Genomic DNA, 27521 nt, shown 5'->3' on the forward strand with positions numbered 1-27521 from the left:
GGGGGACGTTCTGGTATTCCTCCGGATTAACTAACAATTGAAGTGCTTTGTCTTCGTGGCGACATATAATTGGCTTTGACTTTGGTCGTATGCAGTGAGAGAAGCCGATAAAAGGTTGGCTCGCGTGACTAAACTTCTAAGGAAACGGATATCGTCGTGTTGGATGAATGATCCGAACCCGGTATAGATCCAATAACAATTTCATGGGATCTTTAATCTTTCTTTAAAAAAAAAAAAAAAAACTTTATTAAAAACACCCTATATTTTTCGCTTTTATTATAATTCCTGAAAAATATCTCTGCTGAGATCTAAAATAGATTATGTCAGCAAAACACAGTAGAAGTTGTCTTATTATTATTCACGTCTGACCATGCATATTACCTAGAATAATTTAAAAATTATATTGCCGATATTTTATTTTATTTTAACAACGGATATTTTAGATTCTTTATTTTTTATTTTGTTTAAAGTGATACAATATTACGTATTCTATTAGTTGTTGTTTAGGCAAAATATGTAGGTAAACTAATAAATATTTTGATATAGTAGGATGTTAATGGAGCATTTGCACCAAAATTCCTTTCCTTTTCGTTTTGTTTTGCATCCCAGCACCTATCTATGGTTTAGTAGTCTGTCTTTTTATGCAAATCTTCTGGGGATAATAAGCAGGAAAAACCCAAAAAGGAAAGGAAAAGAAAAAAACAAAAGAGAGTTCGAATTACCAAAGTCTCCCTCTCCTTCGACTAACCGATCTCGTCTTTCACCATGGAAGTGGGCTCGATCTCCTCCATTCCTCGCACCGTGGAAGAAATCTTCAAGGACTTCAGCTCCCGCCGCGCCGGAATCGTCCGTGCCCTGACCCACGGTCTCCTCTCCCAACTCTCCCCCCTTTCTCCTTCTCTAATCTCGATCTCCTACTAATATCTTCGATGCTTCCTCTCAGATGTGGACGACTTCTACGCGCAGTGCGATCCAGGTCAGTTTCTTTCTCTTTGTTGCTAATTTGGTTCTTTCCGGCATTTTCTCAGTTGGGTTTTTGGCAGATAAGGAAAACCTGTGCTTGTACGGTCACCCCAACGACTCGTGGGAGGTGAACTTACCGGCCGAGGAGGTGCCACCGGAGCTACCGGAGCCGGCCCTCGGCATCAACTTCGCGAGGGATGGGATGAACCGAAAGGATTGGCTCTCGCTCGTTGCTGTGCATAGTGATTCGTGGCTTCTCTCCGTTGCGTTCTATCTCGGGGCGCCCCTGAACCGGAATGAGAGGTATTTTTTCTTTGTATCTTTTTTGGGTAAAGTAGGTTCTTTGTTGAACTTTTGTGATCTTAATCTGGTGTCAAGATACGAAGATGCGATTTTGCTTATTGTACTCCACGATTTGATGAAGATTGTTATAGAATATATTGGTGTGATAAGAAAAGATTTCGTCTTGGTAGTTCAAATTCACAAGTCTAAACTTTTTGCATCGAAATCCGCACCGCTGTCAGTATTGCGATTGGAAACTGTAGATATCTGGTAGTATTGTTCAGGCAACCAATGGTTCCATTCTATGTTATAGAAAACCTACAGTATTTGATTTTGTTTTATTGAGATTTTACTACCGATGGCTTCGAACTTTGCCTGTTTAACTTGATTATGTCTATGTTTGAGGAATCTGAGAATATCTTCTCAGTTTTCTTATCTTCATTCTTCACATCAGTTGGCCCTAAAGGTTACAGTGGTAAGAAATGGGAAATCAGAACCGTTATTTAAGGTTTGGTGACTAAAGAATTTCACCAAATCTAGTGATACAGGACTTCCTGCTAAACAATAATATGTTCAAAATATAGCTGGACTAGAGCTTGTCTGAAACGATATATAATTTGGAGTTGTTTATTGTATTGTCTTGTCTGGGAACACTGAAGTTCAGTAAATGTGATGTACTGATGTATAAAAGGGAATAATAACTCTTAAGTGCATCTTTCATTAGGTAAAATGGGTTTGTGTTGTTTGAACATGTTTTCACGTTTCTGTTAAGGGGGAGATGCTTTACTTGTGATAACTCTCAAATGCATTATGTCATTATGCACAGAACATCACTGTGTCTCTTAAGCTTGTTCTTTTGTAGAATTAAAGTCTTCTCTAGTATGGAAATAAATAGATTCTTGTGGTATTTGCAGGAACATCATCTCCTTAGTTGGTTTGCATTATGAGTAAATTCTCGTGATAACGAGTTGTGCAATCATTGAATATTGTTATAAATTTAAGAGTTAATTACATTTTGACCTCATTAATTATTCAATTATCGCTATGTATCACTTTTACTCTTTCAAGAAAAAAGTGGAAGATACATCCTCTAAACTATTTAACCATATCACTAAACTCCCTCCATCAATATTTCATTAGAAATCCAATGGAAATAATCTTAAAAAATTTACTAACTTAATAAATAGACAAAAGTGTCGGTCTTCCTTCTATATCCTTCTATCTTCTCTTTTAGTAGCTCCTATGACAAATTTTTCAAATATTAAATTCGAAATTAGTATTCTCTAATTCCTTCAAATTCCACTTTTAATGGGAGAGGGAAAGAAAAAGTTAGGTTATTTTTATCCATCTAATTAGTTAGTCAAATTTTAATAATTTTCTTAACGAGAGGGCTTATATGATACAATTAGATAATTTAGGGGATGTAATTTTTTTTTCTTGAGAGAACAAAAGTGATAGGGAGTGATAGTTGAAGTGGTCAAAATATCCAAGTTCAATCCATTTCTTAATCTAGTTATCCTTTTCCTTTGGCTAGTTGAAAGGTCTAATGTAGGAGCTGTTGTTAGGGCAGCAATAGCTTGTTCTCATGTTATTCTTTCTTTTTGTTTATTTATAAGAAATCTTGTTATCCTTTCTTTAAATTAACTTGGCCTTTCTCTCTCTTGCAAACGAACAGGAAACGTTTATTTAGCATGATCAATGAGCTTCCAACTGTTTTTGAAGTGGTACTGAACAGAAGGCAATCAAAAGAGAAGTCAGGCATAGATAGTGGAAGTAAATCTAAGCTATCAACAAAGGTAACATTTTTAAATGCTTTGGTAACAGAATCAGATAACTGTAGCAAATGACTCTTGTTTCCTCAGCGATCAAGTGATGGAGAAGTAAAGAGCAATACGAAGATGGTCGATGATGCCTATGGTGAAGATGACGATGAACACAGTGAAACCCTTTGTGGGGCTTGCGGTGGCAATTATAGTGCAGATGAATTCTGGATCGGGTGTGATGTGTGCGAAAGGTGGTTCCATGGGAAGTGTGTGAAGATAACTCCTGCAAAAGCTGAGAGCATAAAACAATATAAATGCCCAAGGTGCAGCTCAAAGAAAGGAAGGCAGTAGGATCAAGCTATCTTTCAATGTTTCTTTGGTGGTTACTGATGACATTCTTGTGACTTTGTTCATGTTGTGTCAACTGTGTAGTTAGGTGCCTCTTCTAGATGAATGTTGCCTTCAAAGTTGTGTTGTACTATTACGACAAAAGCTGTATAACTTAAAAAACTATATTGGCAGTTTGGACCAGTTGCAAGAATAGTTTTACTTGTTCTCAGCATCAGAAGTACTCATTCTTTTCATTGGAGTAAACTGTTGGGGAAATTTCTTGGCTTTTCATTTATACAGACCATCCATTTTCAGATCGCAGGAAGCTTGAAGGGTCCATGAGTTCCATGGAAACTTTTGTGATTACTGTAATAGGTCCAGGGCACCAATTTAAGCACAAGGTAAGGGATTGTAAACGCATGGCATAAAGACATTACAATTGATTCTTGTTTTAGCTCTAGACTTCTCTCTTGTTTATGCTTGTGAGTACTACTAGAATTAAAAATTTTCATTTTCAATTGCTCAGTTTGCTAAGATTTGTTGGATTTTTATGAGCTAGGAAGTTTCCAAACAGATCTTTGGATTGAACGAAGTTGAGAAGATAATACCTGTTGCATGACATGTCAAAGGAACACATCTTGCTTTTCAGGCTTTTTTTTTCACACATTATTTGATGGTGTTTTACTTATGAGCTATTTTTGGGGAAAATGCCTGAGATAGTATTGTGATAGCAACTTTGCCACCTACAGCAGTAACTACGAAAAGAAGTATTGCTTCATCCTCCTAAGCTGCTAGAAAATCTTTATAGCCTCACTTGCAAGTGGTCACAAAAGTTTTTTGATTCTTGTTGCTTGGACTAGAAGCCAGACATAAGGAAAGAAGAGATGCAAGAATGATCGGATGGAAGGTTTGAATGAAGCTGATATAGGTTACTCTTTTCATGGTCAGTTGTATGCCGCACATACTCAGATTAAAATGATCACTTATTAGTATCTAATTCAAATATCTCCACATTGAAGTCTTGGGTTTTCAATTGATATCATCGTTGATTAAGAATAAGCCTAATTCTTTGAAACAGAAGACAAAGTTTACCAGTCCAGGAAGTTGAAGTCTTGAAGAGGCAATCACCCATCACATCAACAAATTGACCACTTTGACAGGTAACATTCACTAGAGGTTGGTAGCAAATAGTATTCAGGAAATGAGCGGCATTCGTATGCAATTAGTATCCACCAAGCTAGGTCAACAATAATGCAGCTGCACCACATGCACTAAGATTATTCCTAGCCACACTAGAGCATTGTATGAAAAAGATGGTTCCTATTGCAGCTGACAGCATAGTTACATCATCTGGATGACTTATCACAAGAGGTACCCAATTGCTCTATTTAACAACCTTGTAAATTTACCAAGCTCAAACATTCTCCACAGGCCAGAGCAAACAGGTAAAGAAAGATTGTAAAAAACTAATTTTCTTCTTTTACTCTTCTCTTACTTCGAGCTAAAAGAATCGTAGTACATTATGCCGGAGAAGACTGCTCTTTCAAGCATAACAGATTACAATCTTGCATTCTAAAATCATATCAAATTGGCATCCAAAGAAAGCATATTTCATCTCTTCCATGGGACAGGAAGGAGAAAGAATGAGTTGCTGCGACTGGAGCTGCAGCAGAAGTCGGGCTTTATAATTTTCATAGGGTTGGATCAATTCAGAATCAGCAGACTTCAGTGCAATTGTATAGAATATAAGCTTCACTATGACTTAATCTGTGAAGCACCACTCAATTGGGGGTCAGTTTGATAGTAGATGATATCTCCAGTGTCACTAACATAATGATCGCGTTGTAAACTCCTCACTAGGACCCCAAATAAGTGAAATGGGAAAGGTGCAGATTTATCTGGTTGCTTGTAGTACTTGCCGAGCACTGGTTTTGCAGCCTCAGTCTGGTAATTCGATAAAGATTCGTTAGCTTTAGAAAAAGCAAGACATGTTCAGATGCTATGCAGAACAAAGGAATAAGGATACAAGGGCTACTTACTGCTTCGACTAGATGGTAATGTGGTATTTGTGGAAAGAGATGATGTATCACATGAGTCCCAATATCATGGTGAATGTTGTTTATCCATCCATAATCACGATCAAGTGTAGTCAAACCTCCTCTTAGATAACTCCATTCCTAAAAGAGAAGGTGCAAATTCAGACAAAAGTCCACCTTGAAATTTGAGACATTTAAGTAAGACAAGTTTGACAAAACAGGAATAACAAAGAGTGCTTTTATGTTCTAGTGCTTGCCTTACCCCTCCAGGAACATAAATTAATAATGAGCAAATATATAGGTACTTGCATCATATAGTAACTAGAGAAGATATCAATTTCTGAACAAATAAGGGACTAATATGAATCTAGAATTGCTAGATTCATAATTCAACACATGCATCTGAGCTTATACCTTTCCACGATACCAGGGCAGTTTGTCTTCATGTCCATGATGATGCAAGTATGTCACACAATCTAACCACATAACAAAGATCTGCACACGACCACAAACATTTTCAAAATCCTCAACTGGAAGACTATACTAGTGATTCTGACTATGATGAGAAGGGCAACACAAACATACCCAGTATGGTATTACGTAAAGCTTAAGGATCTGAAGAGGGCCCATAACAAAACTTAAACCTGCAAGCAGTGCCACCATTGCCGTCCAGCATGCAGTTGATGTTATCACATCCTTCTTCTCATTTGGAAGAAATAAATCACTACCTGGGTGGAAGTGTGAACCTTTCTTCCCTGGACTCCTACTCCACTGCAGAAATTATAGCACAAAGTAAAGCTAAAGCAAAAAAAAAATTAGTACTCATAATTCACTTCTTGGACTTCAGATGCATACCAGGTAGAAAGGGTAAGCAAGCATTGGGAAAGGCAAGGTGAATCGTAGCTTCCTAGTTACTGTATCCAAACTCCTAAATATCTTCTCCGGTAGCTACCATCAAAAACAAGAAGAAGAAACCCATCAACTGAGTTGTTCGAAGAATCCATCGAAAATTATCGAAGATGAAGAGGAGCAATCTACTCACCGGGTGCCATGATTCATCGTTCTCGACGTGGCCATGGTTCTGGTGATGAGTCCTATGGCTAATCCTCCTACAAGAACAGGCATTATGTTCATCACTAATTGGACACTGAAAAAAGAAGCACACCTACTTCAGATGAAGAAGAGGGGAACATACCATCCATGATAAGGGACAAGAATAGAAGAATGGAGCAAATGCCCGACTACACTGTTCAACTTTGGATCACTGGAAAAGCTTCCATGCCCACTGCAAAAGTTTCAATTTTCAATTCAGAAAACAGAGCAAAAGAGCAAATCAACAACAAAGATTGATTCTTGAACAAATTTATACGTACCAGTCATGGCCGAGCACAAATAGAGCCCAAAACATCGTTCCCTGTGCAATCCAATAAAGCGGCCACACTACCCAACTATTAATATAGGCAGCGGCCGCCGCCAGACCGAGAACCACAAGCACATCTCTAGCCACATAACTCATAGATCTCCATGGATCTTTAACCCAGCAACGCTTCGGAATAGCCGCTCGGATCTCCGCCAACCCAAAAGGCGGCGGCATCCCAGGATCAAACTCGTCCTCCTCATCCCCGTTGACCCAATTCTTAGTTTCCGCCTCCTCTTCGAACGGCGCCACGCTCAATGGCGCGCTCACACGGAGCTTCCAGTCCCTCTGAATCGCTCGAACACCAAAGCCAATTGGCTTGCAGGGTAGAATCCTCTTCTTTGAGGGGTTCACGCTAATGGGTTGTTGAAATCGCGAGTTGGGTACGCGAGGAGGAATCGCCGGGAGAGGCCTCAACCCACAGCGTTCGGAGAGGACCCAACTCGCCATTGTAACAAAGGATGCTCCTTATCCCAAAGGCGGCGCCTTTGACCTCTCTTCTTCTCCTCCTTCCCTACTTACCAATAGGGTTTTAGAGAAATGAAAGAAGAGGAGGAGAACAGGAGGAGGAGAAGAGATTAGAATCTAGAGGTAGTTCGCCCTTCTCTCCTAAGGGCCTCTCCTTTCGGTCCTCTCCTCTCTCTCTCTCTCTCTGTCTCTCTCCCCCCCCTCTTATTTCTCAAGACGTTTCCTGGTGTGCGACGTGGATTAGGTTCGGAGATTTATACACCAATCTAAAGGTGAGGCCACGACGACCATGAGAATAGAGATCGCCTCCTGGTTGGGTTGTTAGATTCACCGTGTTCGTGTGTGACCCGTAACCAGGCGTTAATTCATGTACTCAAAACAGTTTATCTCAATCTCCCAACTTAATATCTAAATAGTTCATTTTAAACATTATGTCAACCTCCTTCTCACGAACTCGAAATATAAACGTTTAAACTTATCTGCATTTTAACTACAACTAAAAGTGATAAACCCTCACTCTATTAATACTAAATCTATCAGCATTCAATCTCTATTAACGCCTCAGTTATAATACTGAATTCCTTCCGTTTTAAGTTTTTATAAATAAAAATCTCTTTTTTATATATAATATTTTTTTAAAAAGAAACCCATTTATTATGTCTAATAAATAGATGAAGTAACTTCTTTCTCTTAAAAACTCATCACTTTTAAACACTCCTTCTTCTTCGTATTTTAAGTTGTTTTGGGTATAATTTATTTTGGTAATCAAAGTTTAGGTTGGTCAAAAACTCGTTGTATTAAATATTTTAGATAAATACTGTTTGGAATTTATAATAAGTATTGTATTTGCCCAAAAGAAGAAAAGAGGAAAAAGTACCCAGATTCGTATCCTAATTACTGACCACCAAAGCGTACTCTTGGGTCCCACAAATACAGCGGACCAAGGAGGAGGAACCTACGTGGCTGCACTGTGACCTTTGACTATCATGACGGGGTTTTTAATTTTTATTATTATTCATGAGCTACTTGCCGGACAAAACTATATGTATCACTAAATAATTATTTTGAACTAAACATTATCGAAATCTGTTCTAAGCTATTGCGTTGTCAAACTGTTCCTCCAAACTAACCGTGCCGAGCCATCAACCAAATTGAGTCAAACTATAAAACCACCGACCACCGGCCACCAAATAATTTCTCTATAATATTATTTAGGATTGAAGTTGAATTCATATTCTCCTTGATCACGGAGAAGCCGAGCCGCTTTTAGAGTGGCTGGATTGCACGAATGCAGTCCAACCATCCCCATCCCCAATTGCCGAGCAATCTGACCTGCTTAGGGAGTAGCTTTTTGTCCACATATATATAAATTTATGCAAGTAATTATTTGTGTGTGTGCTTGGGAAAAGACCCTCGTGGTGCATACAGAGGCACTAATACTCACTAGGATCTCCTGCAGCCATGCAAAGAGCATGGAGAGGGAGGAGATAGCATCTGCCAATGTGGCAGGATCCTATTAGTTGTGATAAAGTTTTCAAAAAGCTATCCAATCCCCGTCAATTTGTGAGGATTGCTTTACGCCAAGGCAACCTTACTTCCTTTTCCCTTCCTATCCCCTCACTCTTTTTTTTTCTTTTCTTTTTGACAAAAATAAAGCTTTATTATTTAAAAATAACTCACCGTATGCCAAAAATAATATATATATAAGTCGATCAAGAAAAGCCCCTTTGGCTTCCCAAGTACATTGGTATGTCATATTAGTTAACCAAACGACTGACTTATTAACTTCTTAATAGACATATTTAAACTTAATACAATAATAATATGAACTCAAGAAGGTACTAATAATATTCAGTGAGGTGAAGCTAGTTGCTAGTTGGCTATCAACAATCAAATGAAAGATACCTTTTTGGCTAATGTACAGGAGAGCCTCTCTGATGGTGAGCGCCTGTATGGCCAATGTGGAATGGAACTTGCCGGGGGAGAGGTTCTCAGGAATGAGGTGAGGGATAATTGGAAGGGTGATGGTTCTGGGAGCAATGGTTTTATGATATGAAGGCAAGAGGTAGATAATGTTCCCAAATGTACCAAAGCAAGTAGAAATAAAATGGCATTCTTGTGCTCCAAATGTGTCAGAACATAACGTCGATTATATAACTGAGGGAGGAGCATTGTGGAACAAGGGTAGCATCGTCGGCCATGGAGAGCTGATAGCAGCTTACATTGCCTTGTTTCAGCCAAGATCTGGCCATGAGGAAGCCTATTCCAAAACAATTTCTAGATTAAAAAGTTAAATTTTGAGCAAAACCTAAAGCTGCTGTATGGCCTTCCACCCTTCACATCCTGAGTTCGATTAATTATAGATGTAAAATAACATGAATAATCTTGGTAAATTTTTTTTTATAAATGAAAAAGAAACTTTTAATTTTGAAGTCAATGAAAAGTACTTTTAATTTTAAAAGGAAAAGAATCTTCTCAATATCGCCAAACATTTCGCCGGAGAAGTATCTCATCAAATCCTTTTAAATTGCAAACAAACGTGTTGATTAGGATGCACAATAATCGTCTTAGCAAATTTTTTTTCTGAAGAAAGTGCGTCAAGTCCCCATCATCTTGCATCAGACTTTTAATATTGACTTAATAATCCAAGTTTTAAATGAGTAGGAAAGTTGATAACCTTCTCTATTAAAGAGAGCCTAATTAGTACTTAATAATAAAGATAATGAAACTTGCTAAAGGGCCTTGATTCTCTACAGCTAATAACCTAGAAAATTATTTGTAACGTAATGCTTATATGTTACTATAAAAAATGAAGGACAATGTTAATAAGATTCGAGCAAATGATTACAATTTAATACACGAGAAAAAAGAGGGAACGTAGCAGGCCAATCCTAGATATAAACCCCACATTTAAACGAACACAAACTGAGCTATAACAAAATAAATATCAAGAAGGTAAAAATATCCATAAGCACTCATAAGAGGAAGGATTAGAGCCCACGACTCTAGAAGCAGCACCATTCTGGTAACTAATAATTTATGCGAAGGATCCATTTTGGTCAAAAACTCAGTATGAGACAAGAAAGTAGATGAAAGGTAGCTATCAGGCTTTAAGAATTCCAGGTGAGAACTTAAGACAGGCAATGTAATGCTCTATGACATTGCCTAGTCAAGCTAAGTAAAAGGTCTACATTATTTGGACGGTGCAAACGTGATTAAGTAGCACCAATAAAAAGGTATCACAAATTTTTCTCAGAAGGGGGGTAAAAAGAAAAACTGACACTATAAGAGTTGTTTGGTTTTATATGTTTGAAGATACAGCATCTATAATAAATAAGAAATCAATATAAATAAAAATTTTGTATCAAGATGTTGCATGTGAACTCATTTTAGCCTTTGAAAAATAATATTTCATAGAATCCATAAATTTAAACCTAACTTTATTTTATTAATTGTAGATGCAGATATTAGAAATACATGAAGCCAAAGAACGGGAACTGTGAATGCGGTGAATAGCAATTATGGCATACCTGGTGATAATGGATGTGAAAGAAAACAAAAGAATGCACTTCTTGCTTATAAATTTTAGGAACAAAAGAGCTATAACATCACTCCCAATTCCAATTAATGCTTCCTTTCCATAGCTTTGTAAAAATTTCAAACTCTATCCCATATTTTGGGGGCAGGACATTCCAAGGAGAAGCAAAGAAAAAAAAAACATTCTTACTTTTCTCACGGGAACAAACAAAGACCTTTTACATTTCATTCAACTCCACAGGATGGATATCTATCACTCTCTCAATATATCTTTATTCACACTTTACACAGACAGTAATGTAACCTCAAAGAATTGCCAATATATAAAGCCAGCAAACTCATTTTGGATCTTATAAATACGATGAGATGCGATAATCCTATTGTAACTGCCAGAAACAAACTGTGCGGTGGAAATCTTTGGAGGAGGTTCCTTTGACCCAGCCAGAGGAACTTATGGTGTTAAATATGATGCTATGGAGGCATTTTACGGGAGTGCAGCAAGGCAGCAAGTGATATCACGTACCTATGTAAGTTAAATATTTGTAATTGACAATTGTCATCATATTTTCCACCATTTCTTGTTTTCCATTGCCTTGACAAGTTCATTAGCCATATCATGGAAATTTTCTGCTCCACTTTGGAGCTCCGCAGTGCGTTGACTTAATCTCTGGAAGAAACAGTACTTATCAGAAGTTCTTACATCAATCACCCAAAGTATGCACTTTGTCAGAGAAAACAATTAGGATAAAATAAAAACAACAACAAGAAATTGTTTTATTATAATAGCTCAGAATTCACTTCCAAGAACAAAATGACCATGATATGAAAGTTTTAAGTGGCATATATAGTTGGGGTCACCTAGAACATGGTGCAGTACTTAACGGCTAGTAACAAAAAATTACATGCCCAAAGAGGAAAATTTACTTAAAAATCTGCAAATATCACTAAATTTAAGCAGATCTGCAGGTTTAAATTTTCACAATTCGAAATTGCACCAAGACTTTCACAAAAGTGAGCAAAAAAGTACCCTGCCATAAGGTTTCCGAATAGAACTTAACTATGGTGTCAGGTTAAGGTAAGTATGAAGTTTCATTAATCCCCAGAAATGACAGAATCTTATTTCTCCGTTTCTCAAATCTCCCATGTATAGATGAAAAAAAATATCAAGATGGCCTCAAAAGACAAACCTGAACATCAAAATTCTTCCTAAACCAATCTACCACAAAGATAGAACTCTTTTGACATAGTTTGACTCAAATGAGGAACCCAAAACAGACAATATATTGACATTCCTAATAAGAAAGCAAATATTTCCTGACCAAATAAAAACCAAAGGTCATATATTTGAGAAACTTCACTGTTAATACTTAATAGTAACCTGGACACTAGAGACTTTCCTAAAATTCTCCAAAGGAACTCCTGAAGAATTTAACATTTATCCATGCAATTGCATAATCAAATTAGGGGACACAAAACCTAATCTCAATATTACATAAAGTCATCTGCTCCCTTACCTCAAGCTTCTCTTGCCGTTGTACAAGCTTATCTTTTGCATGAGCTGCTGCTGCAGAGGCATCCTGGTAAAGGGAGGAACATCAGCATAAGCAGTTCTAGAAAATAAAGTAAAACTGATTCACCATGCCCAGAATAATTACCCCAGCGAATCGATACTGGGTGAGGATTTCTTGAGTCGTTCTTACTCTTGGCTTTGTGACATCACTTGATCCCTCAAATAACTTTTCTCTTTCCTCAGCGTCTATGGTATAAGATAAAACCTAAGTGAATTAAAGGAGCAGAAAGTTTTTGTGTTCTTGCAACTTGAGATATCAGCACCCTACCTCTTCTGTTTTTTTTATTCATGTTAGTTGAAGTTGATGGGGCTTGTATTGTATCATCAATCTCAATGTCATCTGCATGGAAGTATGGTTTGAGAGAGATGCAGACACGTATGTATATATACACAAAGACATACAAATATATATATATATATAGGGTGTGTTGAGAGAGAACCAATGCTCAATTCATCAGCTCCTAAATCACCGTCACTTGTGATTGATGGTTGTACAAAAGGGATCTTTGAAAGAAGCTCCTCCAACTGTTGAGTGGAACTATAGTAGAGAAACCTATCAGCAATATCGGCATAGTTCTCTGTTCTACCCCCTTTAAGTCCTTTGATGATACCACCAAGAATTCTAGGACCTGTCTCCTGTGGCAGAAAAGTTATAACATTTATGTAGGATAAAACGTCGAGTAGATAATGGTACATGGAAGAAAGAAGAAAATGCCCAACCTGCTTCTTTTTCTGACGAGTACAAGCATTAATAGCAGCTTCTGCAGCAGCTGCAAGAACTCTATCATGAAGGAATGGCAAAGATTCTGGAATCCTAAGATTTATCATATATAAACATTGAGAAAGACGATACCCACATTTACAACACACCTCCAAAAATTTATGCAAAGAAAGATACCTGAAGTCATTTTCGCAGTTCAGAATAGAAATGAATGCAAGTTCAGAACCACTCACCTATAAGATAATAGGGGTGGAAAGAAATTAACAGCAGTCTTCAAGAGGAAAAGCATTAGGTGGGAAATCTTTGTTATTGAGAAGACTACACATTCAAGGTAAATGCACATGAACATGAATTTTAGGATCATGTCCCGACATACATGGATGAGAAGTCCAGATAAGCTTGGACTTACATGAAACAGAATACCAGTATGTGTGGAGCAACCATGAATATCATGTCGTACATACAACATCAGTGCCATGGGGCCACACCATTATTTTGATGTGCATGTATACCCTACTGGTAAAGTTGCCATGTTATACTATGAACTAGCCTGAGACAAGTCAACAACTGCTAGAAAAATAAATGTTCTTCCATCACACAGCAGCATGTTGAGAAAAGGGAGTAGTATCATATGGCAATGGTAGGACACTGTGTCATCAAGCGCTGAGCTAGGCAGTGAGAAACAATGTACTGCATTCGGTACATCCATTGCTGATATTATGTTAGAAACTTCATATATTTTAGTATTATAGTATGGCAGAAAAATCATTTTCGTCAACTTAATCTAGAAAGAATATAGTAGGTTACTAGTGCAGAACCAAATAAATGAGTTAAGAGGAAATGAGGTGATATTTTAAACTGATGCAATGAATGTCCAATTAATGTCTATTGCCAAAGACGGAAAGCAGGAAGCATGGGCAAGAGCTAAGCAACTTTTACATGGAAAGATAAAAGGATCTAATGAACCTTACAGTAATGGAGAAACAATCAAATCAGCACCATGAACTATGTATCAAGTAATCCTATTTCTAAATATGTCCTTTTACCAACTAATAAAGGTTTATTTCATCAGATAGAAAGCTCAAAACCGCCTTCAGTTCATCAAAGTTCACTTTATATTATAAATGTAAAGTTCTGATACTGGTGAGTCAGTTGCGAACTTGTGATTGTCAGTTCATTTGAATGATACATTTGATTTTATATCTCAATATATATTTAGAGAAAGGAAAGAGACAGATACGAGTCATGGATTTGTAGTAGTAACTCAAAATACCTTTAAGGAGGAAATAAATAAATGAGGCAAAATAACAAACATATCTCATGAGAACTGGATCTTTCTTGATTGGAAGAAGCAAACCGGCTTTCAAGTGACTAATGACTGTCTTAAAAATCTTCAATATCACAATTTCATGAAGCAGAATATTTTATATTAACTAGATATCACATATGTAAGTTTGGAAGAAAGAAAATTTTGAAACTTTATGAAACAAATGTATAGAAAGAAGCAAATATATTTACCAAAGCAACTTGTCCATTGCCAGAAGAACTCATGGTCTTATCCATGTTGGTCTTGAAACTCCATCTTAACAACGACATTAAGGAGCTCTCACCAACTCTTTCTAAATCCAGCAAAGACCTATCCGTTAACAAAGTAACAAATATATATCAATAAGCATACTCCAATTCCAAGAAAACATATCTTGAAGCAACATATACATTACTGAAAACTTTCAAGTTTCACATATATATCATCTATGTGAACTTTTACAGAAACATCACTTTACATACCAAAAGTACCCTATTACTAACCTCCATCATGGATCTTCTCTCTATTGTCATACCTACTACCTGGCAATCTAAAGGTGAAAACAGGCCAAGGAATACGTGAATGGGTACGATAAAGATGAGGATGATAGTTGATCAGCAGGGAATGTTCATCAGTTGCAAGAGAAGGGGAGGATGACAGAGAAAGCAACAAGCCGTCAACCACAGTTTGAAACTGAAATGTGGCGAGGAATGTGGATATCAATGGAAGTCAAGCAGCACGAGAATACCACTGTTCTAGAAATCATTGTTACCAATTCATTAACGGGGATGGATCACACAATAGAATTGAAAAAAGAGAGGATGGAAAGTCTAAGGATAAAAAAGTTTGGGTACTGAAGAATATTGTTTAAAAGTTCTGTATGAATTTTGTATGTTTGAAATATTAGAGATATCCATGGCGTCTATAGGAAACCTATTTGAAAACAGAAATCCTGACAAAATGTCATTCTGTTAGAAAATGATAGGAAGATATAGAAAAGAGAATGCTTCACTCAGATCCTACGTTAGCTGCAAATTTCTCTAGCAAATTAAAGACCATGGCACAAAAAGTATATTTTCCCATCATTATATTATGTAAAATAACACTATTTTTTTTAAACTTGTATCTAAGAAGAAGGAATGTAGGAGTAATAGTAAAATTATTGTCTACCTAAACTCCATATCCCCTGTTTGATAAATTAATAATAATCCACATGCTTTCTCATCTCTCGTCTTGAAATTTGTTGACCAACAACACTGTTTTGCAAGTTTCACTTTGTGAAGATGCTTGCTATCCCCCTTAAATTAAGAGGAAAGGAAAAGGTCACAACACAGATAAGATGTGATGAATTGTCAGTCAAGCTAACATATGTGTGATACTCACCTGTATAATAGATTTTAAAGAATACAGATGCAAGACATCCTCACAACATAACAAAAGAAGCAGGTCCGATGCATCAGTTGGCTGGTGCTCATCAACCACTCTTGTTTTGCTTTCGTCAAGATTATCACTAATTTCGGACTCATTTGGGTCTGTGTCTTTACATGGTGAATGTTGGGAATAATTCTCTTCTGATGTGCCAGAGATCACATTACTTCTATCTAAAAATCCAACAAGAAATGCAGAATTACTCCAACATAAGATTGAGAGATGAATTGTTTTTCTTAATGAGATGAAAGATAATTACTTGCCTATGACATACATCGAAATTGCAGATGATTGCTTCTGGCACAATGATTGTGAGCTTATAATAACGCCAGTAGTACTATCAACAATTGTAACACGTGCATCCTTGGTTAAAATAATTAGTACCTCCATGGTGTTCTTTAAACTATCGGGGCTTACTTTTTGTGGACTGTCTACTGGAGCAGTACTTCCATAAATATCTTGAATGCTTAAAGATATGACAGGAGAGTTTGCTCCAGATGCACAATCCGTACAAAACATAACTGATAGCTCACAGACGTCAAGCATTGCCACCTGAAAAGAGGACCAAGAAAGTGACACACAAGCGGGTAGTCTGTTAAGAATTTTTAAAATGACGACCTGAATTCTAGCAGAAATGGAAAAAGATAAATTGTCAATAGAAAAAAGGTACTGCATACCTGACCACTTTCAAATCCTATAGCAAGTCTCTCCCCTGACTTTCCATATTGAAGCTTTCGGACAGGTGCCTTCAAGACCATGAAGGCTGCATTACAATGAAATCCTTTTCCATGATGCACAATATGAACTGCAAAGCACATTCATCAATGAAATTGAATCTCCCACAAAGTTAAAGACCACTACAACTCAATGCAGAAAAGGAAAATGACAGCCATTTGCACCATTTCATATCAACTATACTTAGAAGCATATTAAAGATATGAGAAATGTCTTCAAACCTGAATTCAGATTGCTGTTTTATACTAGCGCACCTGCTGTGTATTGCTCATAGGTTAGAAACTTAGAATAATGTTTGCACCACACCCTTAGTACATTATAGTATGCATATCCCTGCCTGTACATTATTTCTCATTTTAATTTGCATCAATTATCGTGCAACTAGAGCATGCTATCTCTTGTTTCCCATATCAATACTAGATGTCGCTGAAGATGCAAAATATTTCCTCTCAAATTTTGCATGATTTCATTCACATCAAACAATTTAATACTAAATGTGCACTATTTCGTGCAAAATGCCGAGGGGAGATATTTCAAATTAATCACTATGGCTAACAAAGTTGAAAACAAAGTACCTTCCTGTTTAGATTCACTCACAAAGTGGAAACTTGAACCTTCGGTGTTCTCATGAAACTTATATACTCGTACCTATATAATCAAAAGAAAACAATGAATACAAATATATAGTAAACTGCTCTTCTGCCTTAAAAAACGATAATTATTGTGCAATGGACTAACCAGACCACATTCACTGCCAACTGCCAAAGTCACAGTCAAGGAGCAAAAGTCCAGTGATGATACTGAAGCATTTTCCCCATCTATCTCAATACCTGGAACCTGCAGTCAAACTCTAAGACATGTGATCACTTGAAATTTTGATATACAACTCATCAGGTAGTAAATGCCACAGCACTAACCTTTCCTTCTAAGACAAACATGAGTGTCAGGATTGGAAACGTCGCATCCCATATTCTTACAGATCCATCTTTATAACCAGCTATATATATTCTTCTTACTCCATGATCTTCCGAGAACAACATTTCACCAGGAACCCCACCCGTCAAAGGCCACTTTGAACCCCTTAATGGGGAAGGCATCACAGTTTTGCTAGTATAGAATTTCTAAAATTGATAGAACAAAAGTGACATAAGTACCACATAGTAATGATTCAAGAAGATCAGCAGTAAAGTCAACAGACAACCAGAATTTCAGACGAGAAGTACCTTCAGCAAACCCTTGGAAGAATCTTTCCCTATTGGTAGTAAACATAGCTTTGCAACAGTCATACAAGGATCAATAGTCGGTACTGTGACTGGGAAGTTCTCTGCTTGAGCACAAAATTTTTCCTCCTTGCCAGGGTTTTGCACAGAGAACTGATTGCCATCATACACACTTAATTGTCCAGGATTTGCCAATACAAGAAGAGCAGCAGTACAATCTTTCTCTGGAGCCACAGCATCTGGTATTAGAATCATGTCTGCAAAAGATCCATTAAGTTTGAGGTCCATACGATAGGTGCATTTTACAGAATCTAATCCAGAGGAACACTCGAGGCTGAGAACCTGCAATGTGAAACATCCTCAGCACAAATTTATGGTAAAACTAGTACTTTAGTAGTAGCTTAGTCACAATTAATTTCATATATGAGCTCACTAGTTCCTAGGAAATAAATGGCTTCATTCCCAATAGGCAAACCGTGGATGAGTGAGGTAAGAAAAAAATATATGCAATTCAAGGGGCAACACCTGTAGAGGATAAGTTACATGATAATTGATCTAGATGGTCTGGACATGTACAAAGGAGACCACACATTAAGAAGGTCCCTTGAGAGGGAGAGAGACCAAAAATGATGTAGGAGGAAGCAGTAAGAAGAGATATTACAACACTTAATTGGACAAAGAACCTTTTATGCATAGAGCTGAATAGAAGGAAACTGATCCATAGGGCTAAAAAAAAGGAATATGTCTAACAAGTTTCCCTAGGAAATAGGAAATTTATAATTCATGTGCCAATAGTGAATAGATTAATATAAAGTGTGTTACGTGGATCATATGGATGGCTGTTGACTTTTATACAAATCCAGATAAAATACAACTATCAGACACTGTATATATGGCTCATTGTATGAGCCAATAGAGAACAACAGAAATTTAAAGAAACAAGGAACCATAACATGGACAACGAACCGTTAAAACCTCTTCAGATCCCATATCATCACCACCGTATACAAAAAGATGCCCTCCTTTATCATTATCTGTTTTAGAACTAGCAGACCAATGCAAGACAATGACAGGAAGCCTACGATTTCCAGAAGACAATTGCAGCTTAACAACATTGGGTATACCAGCTTGTTTCCCTTTCACAGAGTGCTTTGGGGACATATTCCACAACAGTATGTCTCCAGTGATGTAGCCAATAGCAACAACAGAACCAGTGTTAGATGCCCAGCAGAAGGAGCAAATTTCATTTTCCTGTTGTTCATTCTCATCTAAACCTCCTAATAGCTCATTTCCTGCATCACCCTGAGAATCAGTGCTCTCCTCACCCTTCAACTGTAGATTCCCATAACCCCTGACAGCAACAACCCTGTTCTCCGATATATCCCAAAGAACTAATAGTCCTTTTTCATACACAATCAGTACTCTGTAATAGAGACAAATTGCTGTAGTAATTTTTTCAATCAAATAAAATGCTCATATCAGCATAAACAGAAAGACTATTCTAGAGATAAACAGTCCTCAAAAGGAAGAAGCAAACTTGCAATGAAAACTTAACTTTAGTAAGTTTTTCAACTAATAAAACAAAGAGAATTTTCATATCAGTCAAGGCAACAGTTACTAAATGTTGCCTACTTTAACAGTTTCCTTTCTCCATGTAACATACTAATCATTAATCAACACCCTGCAATAAAATCACATATTCTTGGTGTAGAACTCATCAAGAAAATAAACAAAAAGATAGCATCCTCATATTGGTTCTAGCAGAAAAAAAAAAGGAAAATTGAAGTTTATTTCATAGTCCAGTATCACTCTGATACTTTAGAGGAATGACTAGTAAATGTTCCATCACACAGTTCCAAAATAATCGCATTTTGAGGCCTATAATTTGTAGTTGTATGATGCCTTGCAGTTAGATGTTCTGTCACATAGTTCCCTTCTTTTACCTTCACTGAACATTCCTATTCTTACTTATGAACAATATCCTGCATCATTGAGATTCTAGGCAATGCTTATGAAAATATACACTTCAAAAGTTAATAAGAGAGAAACACCTGCTCAGAAACATAAAAAAGAGCACAATATTTTTAAAGAAACAAAAGTACTCATTATACCTGGTCCCAGAAGTATAAGGTTGTGGCAGAATTCCAACAATAGGTTGAGGATCAAACAAGGAAATACCAGCTGCTTCTGTGGAGAAAGATGGAGCAAAATTATAAAGTCTGTGTCTAACCAACATAAATTTGAATAGACTAGGAGAATACAGAAAACTAAAGCTCCATACAAGACAATAGTTTTAAATGATTGGATACCAAGAAATTTATGACATCATATATTCATATTCATCAGTGAATGGGAAAAAACCAATGAAGTTTGTTTCAAACCAAGGCATTAAACTGATAAAGAGCATAGCCTTACTCAGAGATGAATGGCAAATAAGATTCATATACCCATCTCAAATACCTATGATGATGTTCTCTCTTCTTTTCTTTTTTTCTTTTTGTTATTGTTGTTGTTGTTGTTGAAGTTGTTGTAAATTTCACAAATTTACTGCAACACGTAATATGTCTATTTCTATTTGACAGCAATTCATTCACAAATTTCACAAACTTTGAATTAATAATCAGAAAATGCTTTGGGTCCTTTAATGTGTCTTTGTAAATACCACTGATGTGTAGGCCATCCTACATGACAAGTATGTAACTGGCTATACAGCTTAATTAATAACCATGTAGGACATCCTACACAGCAGTAGTATTTACAATGACATCATAAAGAACCTGTGGCTACATAGCACTATCTTTAATAACCAATTTCCTGTATACATCATGGCCTTCATTACTAACATAGCTCCATGTACTAACCAACGGTAATATGAAGCTATTGACAAAATATAATTAGATAAAAATTGCAAATACAAAAGATGGAGATTAGTAACTCAAACAACAAGATTGTTGAGAGGTGATGAGCAATATTGTGGGTGAGCAAGTGACAAAAAAGATATTACAACAACTTTAGAAAATCCTATTGTTCTCTACTAATTAGACCAGCTATCTGACATAACTCACTGTTTTTTTCTCTGCATCATACTTCACTCCTTTTTATTTAAGACCAACTTTTAAGGATGGACGAATACTGAAATGAATTTCTTTACCTTAAAATTAGAAAACATATGCTTGATTGAATGAAGCGGCTGGTATGGTGAGAAAAACAAGTGTCTTTTCAAGACCTTTTCATAGATTTTTCAATGTGAAATTCCATCAGAGGTAGCTTATCTATAAAAATAGAAGATTCTTGTAGACTTCATCTACTGGGTAGGACCTAATGGTCGACTATCAACAAGGATATGCAATGTAATTTGCTCTTCTTTGAAGGTCAAAGTTTAAACTACACAAATGCCAACAAGTTGACGAAGAGATGACATATTAATAGATTCATCATGGATAAAGGAAGAAAAATATCACGGTATAATCACAGTATCAATTCCTAGTAAGTCGGAAACAACATGAATACCAGTTAGAACATCTACAGGAACATGATACGGCATCTTTTGAAGCTTTCCTTCTGCAACATCAAACTTCAAAACAGAAAACAATCCATTCTCATCTCCAAGAAACCTACAGAAAACAAACAAAATAGGTGTAGTGTAGGTATATCTGATTAACTTATCCAAACAATTTGCTTGCATCTAACTTATATAACAAATCATTTCCATATCTGCAGCGCACATTAAAAAGGTCCTCGGTATAACAGCAAAAGCAGTTATATTGACGTCCCACTGTGCACAATAAAATAGTTGCCGGAGTTCCAGATTCCAGACCTGCCAAAGAAACTCTATTGTTTAGTGAATGGGTCGACATGTCTTGGGTACACATAATACATAATAACAGCAGCATCCATTGACTAACAAAAACAAACTAATAGATCATTATTACACAGATAAATCATTCTAATACTGCAGCATCACCATAATATGCAGATAAGCAACAGAAAGTTAACAATGGTAGAACCCCATATCCCAATCTTGGATGGTCATGCCGGCTGCATATTGGCATATGGCACGAGGGGTGCCGTCCTCACCGCCTCGCTGCTCGCCGCTCTCGGCCACTCGTATCAGGTGTCCTAACTCGAGGAGGAAGAAAGGGTGAGAGATGGGTCAAGTAGGGTCGGGTTGAAAAAAAACTTAAGTTGCTGATTCGAGTGGCTAAGAGCAGCAAGCGAGCGAGTGCAAGGCTAGCAGCGATGTCGAACCCGTTCTCCCTTATCTTTTTCTCTCCCTCTCTTACGGCACGGCCATCGTTGATCCAAACTATGTTGATCTAATATTGTGAATTCTTTTCCATCATTCGGCATTATTATGGGCCATATCCTCTTATTTTAGGCATGGGCCATCATGTTAGTTCTCACTGACATCTATACTCAAATTTAGAGTTTCATTTCTAACTTGATTTCAAACAGTCCCTGTTGCGGGTGCAATGGAATTGTCTCAACACATGTCTATACCATCCTAAATGTTTCTCTTATCCTAAATATCAGGAAAACTTTTAACTAAACAGTTTCTCATCGTATTTTGCCTATGACTTATCAGAGTTACAAAAGGCAGTCAAGAGGTATATGGCGGCTACGAGGCCTAGCTGTACAGAGCACCATACCACATGGCTTTAGCTCAAAACTTGCCTCTAAAATACATCAATATCTTCATTATAAGTATCATATGTTATTTTCAGTTCAGTCAGTTACATAATTGAACAGGGATCTTACAAACTTAGTGAAAATCACTCAAAATATCAATGATAGTGTTATGAAATGGTAAAGGTTTACAAATAAAAAGAGACGATAAAATGACAAAGTTATCCATATTGACAAGCATTCACAAATATAACATTGTGAATGTCCACAATTGCAAGATACCTAGCATATTGATAATACATATAAATTATAAAATATTGGCGGGAAGAGCCTAAAGCTGTCATAAGACAACCATGGCCTTCATCTTGACCTTTTTCTTTAGAACATACTGCTTCTCAATATCATGAGCATCCTCATGTCATCTATGCTTGTCCGCAAGATACATTGTATCCAAGCTGTTGCAGACTATATAAGTGATCCAACAGAGAGAATTTGAGATATGCTTCCCATTTAAGTCAGATCATAGTGTTACTATGATGTACTCTCAGCTCCCAGTAACTGTTGACACCTCAGTCTACTGTGATGAAATGGCCCAACGTTTGGAATCTCTAATGTGTTACTAAGTGATTAACATGTAGTCCCAATTATATTACCTCTACAGGTGGAGTAACTGAAAAAAGTTTATTATCTTGTACCTGGATTTCATTCTCATTTGAGATAGCAACAAGAAATCCTTGGTTTTGTAGAAACTGAAATAGAGAGAATGAGGGGTTAGCACAGAGAAATGGAATTCCTTTATAAGATAGCCAAAGAAGGAACTAAAATGTGAAAACAAAGAAACTGTGCATGACATACTACTAAGAGAGATTTCATGTTCAAGTCCAGTTTGAAGTTTAAATAGCACTTTGCACTTTGGTTCACTAGCTCCTTTACTAAGTATTTTTGGAGCATTTCCAAGTTTCTTTTTCTGCTTTAACTGTAGGACTATAGCTGTACTATAGCGAGTTTTTAATGAGTAATCCTGGTCTACAATAGCAAAGATGAGTAAGACTCCTAGTTTATTTGCTTTACATTTTACCTCTTCTTTAAGAGTCCTTTAAGGATCAAATTATCTGTCATAAGGAATAAGCTAGAGCCTTATAAATAATGGATCTAGGAATGATAAGAAGACCTTTTGTTCAAATGTGGCTTGTTTCTCCCTCTCCCTTTCCATTTATTATCTTTTTCTAAAATACTATTCTCTTCATCTTTTTCATTTCTGTTCCCTCCCTAATCTCCTCTACTCAATAAGTCCACGATTGCATAGTAGCACTCTCATTTGCCCTATATCATTCTTATAAGGATGACACAAGCTATATCATTCAACTGATTCTTCCTCAGGTCATCGCATTTTGCAACATCCAACTACCTATTCCTCAGATAATTAAAAAAAAAACCCGATTACAATGCATATTCTATGAAATGGTGCACTAAAAAGCTACATACCTCCAGGTACTTGTAAGGCACCTTTTTCAACGATAAAAGCAGGCCCTCAATATTTTCACCTCCAATTATTTTTATCCTACCATCCCTGCAAACACCACAATAGAAAAATCATTAAATGCAGGTATAATACTGGTTGTGATGTTAACTTTTGCTAACAGCCAACGAATGAAAATTATATTTGCATTGAGATTAATTTCTCTACAGAATGGATCCATGCCCTTTCCTTTTAATAATAAAGCATACATATAATGTGATAAACTCTTAACAAAATCAATATCAATGTCATGATTGATACACATCTTACACATCTAGAAGATTGGAACTTACGAGTGATGACTAGCTAGGCAAGTTGCTCTCTTAGTTAGATGCTATTTTGGGGGTTAACAATGATGACCATCGTGCCAAAATAACAAAACCTAGAAAACGGGATACTAAAGTAGATTCAATCCTAGTTGCAGGATTTAGAGATTACGGATCCTCGTATCTGGATATTGATCACATTCTTCACATAATAAATTTTACTGACTTGGTTTTAGATTACAAAGTATTGTCACTGGTTAGATGATTAGACTAGCAATCTCTTTGTGTATGTCAAACTTTTGGACTTATAACTATGCCAAGCTTGATATAATGTTATACAGGAGACCTCAAGAATCTTCGTGTCTAATGTCAGTATATAACTACATCAAGGTCATAGACAGTGCATGCTACTTCAAGGCATCACATGTATAGAAGCATGATTAAAATTCTATGTAACTTCTATGTTCTAACACTTTGACACTCTTAAAAGAAAATTTCTGTTTTTTCTTAAACTTTATTTCTGTGAAGATATCAAACAGATCAAAAACATAATATTCATTTGTGATCCATTCCATGAACCTTCTCATCTATTTGTCGTACTACTCCACCAATGAAGCACCTTAACAGTGTCTTTCTTTTCTTTCTTCAAGTTCCTCACTTTTCCTCCTTAAAAGAGTGACCCTTGCTGAAGATACGAATTAACCATTTCAAGGTGCCTGATTGCCTACCAGGGCCTTGTAATCACCTTGACAATCTTATTCATGAAGTAGTACTACTGGACAACTAATTACTTGATTAGTTAGATTATATACGATCAGCCAACTTATATCACAATATTCTGACAGACTTGACTTTCAAATCATAGTGGTAGAACACCAGAAAAATGCCACCATGAAAAGAAATAAGACTTGAACTTTGCAGTGAACAGTATGTACTCATTATTGGAAGTACATTCAACACTTTATAATATTACCAAGATAATTACAAAAGGACACACCTATAAATATTTACCAAGGTGTCGAAACTCGACATTGGGATCGAAATCGACCGTTAGAAAAAACGATACCTATCAGCCATATTGATCGCCAGTATCGGATTGGACTATTTTTAATTACGTAAAACTCTAAATATTATTTAAAATATAGAAATTTTCTAAAAATTTATAAGAAAATAAAAAAATAAACATTAGTCACATATAAGGTCTAAAAACTAAATTAAAAACTCACTCCAAACTATACTAAATTCCGACTTGAATTTGACAATTTTTTATACTCATAAACTAATACTACAAAATAATAGCAAAGAGAGAGATTTCTCTTTGTTATTCTATAGCAGTAAAAAAAAGAGGAGTTTATAAATGAGTGAGAAAAAGAGAAATATTTTTTTTTTTAAAAAAAAACCCATTCGAGTTCACTAAAGTGTAGACTAGCCAGAGGGGGTATCATATCGACTGCCAAATGAGCTTAGTGAGTAGGAGAAGAGTGTGTGTGAAAGATAGAGAGTAAAAATTGAAAAGTTAAAAAGAAGGCAATTAATTAGATCGATTACTAATGTCTCCTATGGTAAATACATTTAGAATCCGTGATACTTACTCCTCTTAGGAAAAGAAACAAAATATCCACCCGTCAAAAGATCATCACCTACTGATGATAACATTACTAAATTAGAAATTAAAAGAATGAAATAATACTACTAAATTTTAATTTGTATTTTCCTCAAAATCCATAGAAAGAGGAAATAAGAATCTAGCTACAACCAAGATGACTTTGACAGTTAAACGGAATGAGAAGTCAGTAATTTCAAACTCACAATGTCCCAATTGCCAAAAGCCGTTGGATAGGGTCATAAGCTAGAAGTGATGCAGTATTTGGAACCCCATAATGAATGGGGATTTGAAGGTTCATTTCAGCTACAGGTTGTAACTCATGCTGCAGAAGAAAATAAAGAAACACATGTAAACACAAAAATCAAAATCAGTATTTATTGGATTAAAATGGACATGCTAAAAAAGAAGTTCCAAACTGTGAAAGCAGATATACTAAAAATAATTCTACTTAACAGTAAACAAAAAGGTATGGCCTTGTTTATCAAATGACATTGAGACAATTGGGAACCCATTTTGCACATGAATATGCCTTTTGATGATGCATACAGTGGTCAAAACTCAAAAATCAATGCTCAAATGTATCGAGTGCAGACGAGAAGCATGTTACAAACATTTAATGACCAATGGAACTCTGGTGATGTTTAGAAGTCACTTGCAGTCAGCATGAAACTAGCACATAAACTACATAATCTGGCTCAATGAGAAGGAAGTACATTTGTAGCATTTGTTTTAAGGTAGTACAAGAAAGGTCATTGTTGTTACAATATTCTAAGTTATTCAAATGCACTTAGACAAGCAAATGTAATGGAAGCATGAAAAGGAAACTAATTTTGTTAGTTATTCACACCGGCCGAGATCAAATAAAAACATAAGCAGGGGACTATCATGAGGAGTTTCATGCTTTCAACATGTGTTGCAGCTTCTTTCGTTATGAATATAGGTGCTTCATATCATATGGCATCCGTTCATGAAAAAGACTGAAAAAAATCCTATTCTTAGAATCATATGAGGTAAATGAGCTCTCAGGACATTTTGCTCTCTTTGACATTTGAGTTCCAGCTAATTTTACTTAGAACAAAGAGGAGCACATATCGAAGTAGTTACCCAAAATTATATCAGTTTTTACATACATCCCTTCCTTCTTGGGCGTAAAGGTTTCAACAACTTCCTCCCATATTAAGATATCCCATCTACCATTTCCACGATCACCCAGGGTTAGTCTAAAACACTTAGCAACAATCATCTCAGACACAAACCCCTATTCAGGAACGACGAGGGACTCATCCCATGACTCCCCATCGGATCAAAAAAAACAGATCAGATTCCCATTTGCAAGAAATCAGAGATCAAAAGATACAAGAAAACAAAGTTCCACAGAGAATTTAACGAGAAAAACGTACTAAATGACTCACAAAGACGATCCTCGGTCAAGAAAACCGTACCTGATGCAAGGCCTTCTGAATAAGGCGCTTCGCGAACATTAGCGATGGAGAGATGGTGGGCGATCGCCTCCAGCTCCTCGGTAGAGTACGATCTGACCTCGGAGAGGAGAGAGCGAGAAGAGAGAAGAGAGAAGAGAGAGATGGGTCGTGGGCCGGGTCTTCCGCGCGGAAAGCAACGACGAACAGGTTAATGGTGCCGTCGAGAGAACAAATCAAGAAGTAACAAAGCTTATGCCGTGAGATAATGACGCATGGTTTTTTTGCGTGTACGCCCCTAAATGATTCT

The 27521-nt window shown here is 36.5% G+C and overlaps 3 protein-coding genes across 4 annotated transcripts; 1 reads left to right on the forward strand and 2 right to left on the reverse strand.

Annotated features, from left to right (window-relative positions):
- The first annotated feature begins 687 nt into the window (after positions 1-687).
- Positions 688-3551, forward strand: LOC140775789 (PHD finger protein ALFIN-LIKE 2-like). The gene is made up of 5 exons (XM_073119222.1): positions 688-865; positions 944-976; positions 1044-1266; positions 2921-3041; positions 3108-3551. The coding sequence occupies exons 1-5, from the start codon at positions 766-768 to the stop codon at positions 3357-3359; spliced, it is 729 nt and encodes a 242-aa protein (XP_072975323.1). The 5' UTR covers positions 688-765; the 3' UTR covers positions 3360-3551.
- A 1241-nt stretch (positions 3552-4792) lies between these two features.
- LOC140775788 (omega-3 fatty acid desaturase, chloroplastic-like) lies at positions 4793-7479 on the reverse strand. The gene is made up of 8 exons (XM_073119221.1): positions 6748-7479; positions 6570-6659; positions 6417-6483; positions 6230-6322; positions 5960-6145; positions 5789-5869; positions 5378-5515; positions 4793-5282 (listed from the first exon to the last, which is right to left on the reverse strand). The coding sequence occupies exons 1-8, from the start codon at positions 7239-7241 to the stop codon at positions 5094-5096; spliced, it is 1338 nt and encodes a 445-aa protein (XP_072975322.1). The 5' UTR covers positions 7242-7479; the 3' UTR covers positions 4793-5093.
- Positions 7480-10877: 3398 nt separating this feature from the next.
- On the reverse strand, positions 10878-27447 carry LOC140775746 (uncharacterized). Of its 2 annotated transcripts, none has more exons than XM_073119159.1 (24): positions 27236-27447; positions 25997-26115; positions 23888-23972; positions 23098-23151; positions 21502-21593; positions 21287-21390; positions 19888-19960; positions 18743-19199; positions 17780-18118; positions 17474-17677; positions 17295-17393; positions 17132-17204; positions 16499-16626; positions 16085-16373; positions 15777-15994; positions 15564-15691; positions 14606-14723; positions 13265-13320; positions 13087-13180; positions 12807-13002; positions 12635-12706; positions 12452-12552; positions 12311-12373; positions 10878-11463 (listed from the first exon to the last, which is right to left on the reverse strand). In XM_073119159.1, the coding sequence occupies exons 1-24, from the start codon at positions 27272-27274 to the stop codon at positions 11356-11358; spliced, it is 3309 nt and encodes a 1102-aa protein (XP_072975260.1). In that variant the 5' UTR covers positions 27275-27447; the 3' UTR covers positions 10878-11355. The 2 variants fall into 2 exon arrangements, with proteins under 2 accessions (XP_072975260.1, XP_072975258.1); XM_073119157.1 differs by having other exon boundaries at positions 19888-19963; positions 27236-27446.
- Positions 27448-27521: the final 74 nt, after the last annotated feature.

The sequence above is a fragment of the Typha angustifolia genome, chromosome 14, assembly GCF_048772165.1.
Source record: "Typha angustifolia cultivar Huaian chromosome 14, ASM4877216v1, whole genome shotgun sequence".
NCBI lineage: Eukaryota > Viridiplantae > Streptophyta > Magnoliopsida > Poales > Typhaceae > Typha > Typha angustifolia.

Coding starts and splice junctions, on each gene's coding strand:
- LOC140775789 (XM_073119222.1), top strand. CDS start 766: ATGGAAGTGGGCTCGATCTCCTCCATTCCTCGCACCGTGGAAGAAATC. Junction 1,267..2,920: donor CCCCTGAACCGGAATGAGAG/GTATTTTTTCTT, acceptor GCAAACGAACAG/GAAACGTTTATTTAGCATGA. Junction 3,042..3,107: donor AATCTAAGCTATCAACAAAG/GTAACATTTTTA, acceptor TTGTTTCCTCAG/CGATCAAGTGATGGAGAAGT.
- LOC140775788 (XM_073119221.1), bottom strand. CDS start 7,241: ATGGCGAGTTGGGTCCTCTCCGAACGCTGTGGGTTGAGGCCTCTCCCG. Junction 6,484..6,569: donor CTTGTCCCTTATCATGGATG/GTATGTTCCCCT, acceptor CTGTTCTTGTAG/GAGGATTAGCCATAGGACTC. Junction 5,870..5,959: donor TTTACGTAATACCATACTGG/GTATGTTTGTGT, acceptor GGTCGTGTGCAG/ATCTTTGTTATGTGGTTAGA.
- LOC140775746 (XM_073119157.1), bottom strand. CDS start 27,274: ATGTTCGCGAAGCGCCTTATTCAGAAGGCCTTGCATCAG. Junction 26,116..27,235: donor TTCAGAAGGCCTTGCATCAG/GTACGGTTTTCT, acceptor TTTCTTCTGCAG/CATGAGTTACAACCTGTAGC. Junction 23,973..25,996: donor CTTTTGGCAATTGGGACATT/GTGAGTTTGAAA, acceptor TGGTGTTTGCAG/GGATGGTAGGATAAAAATAA.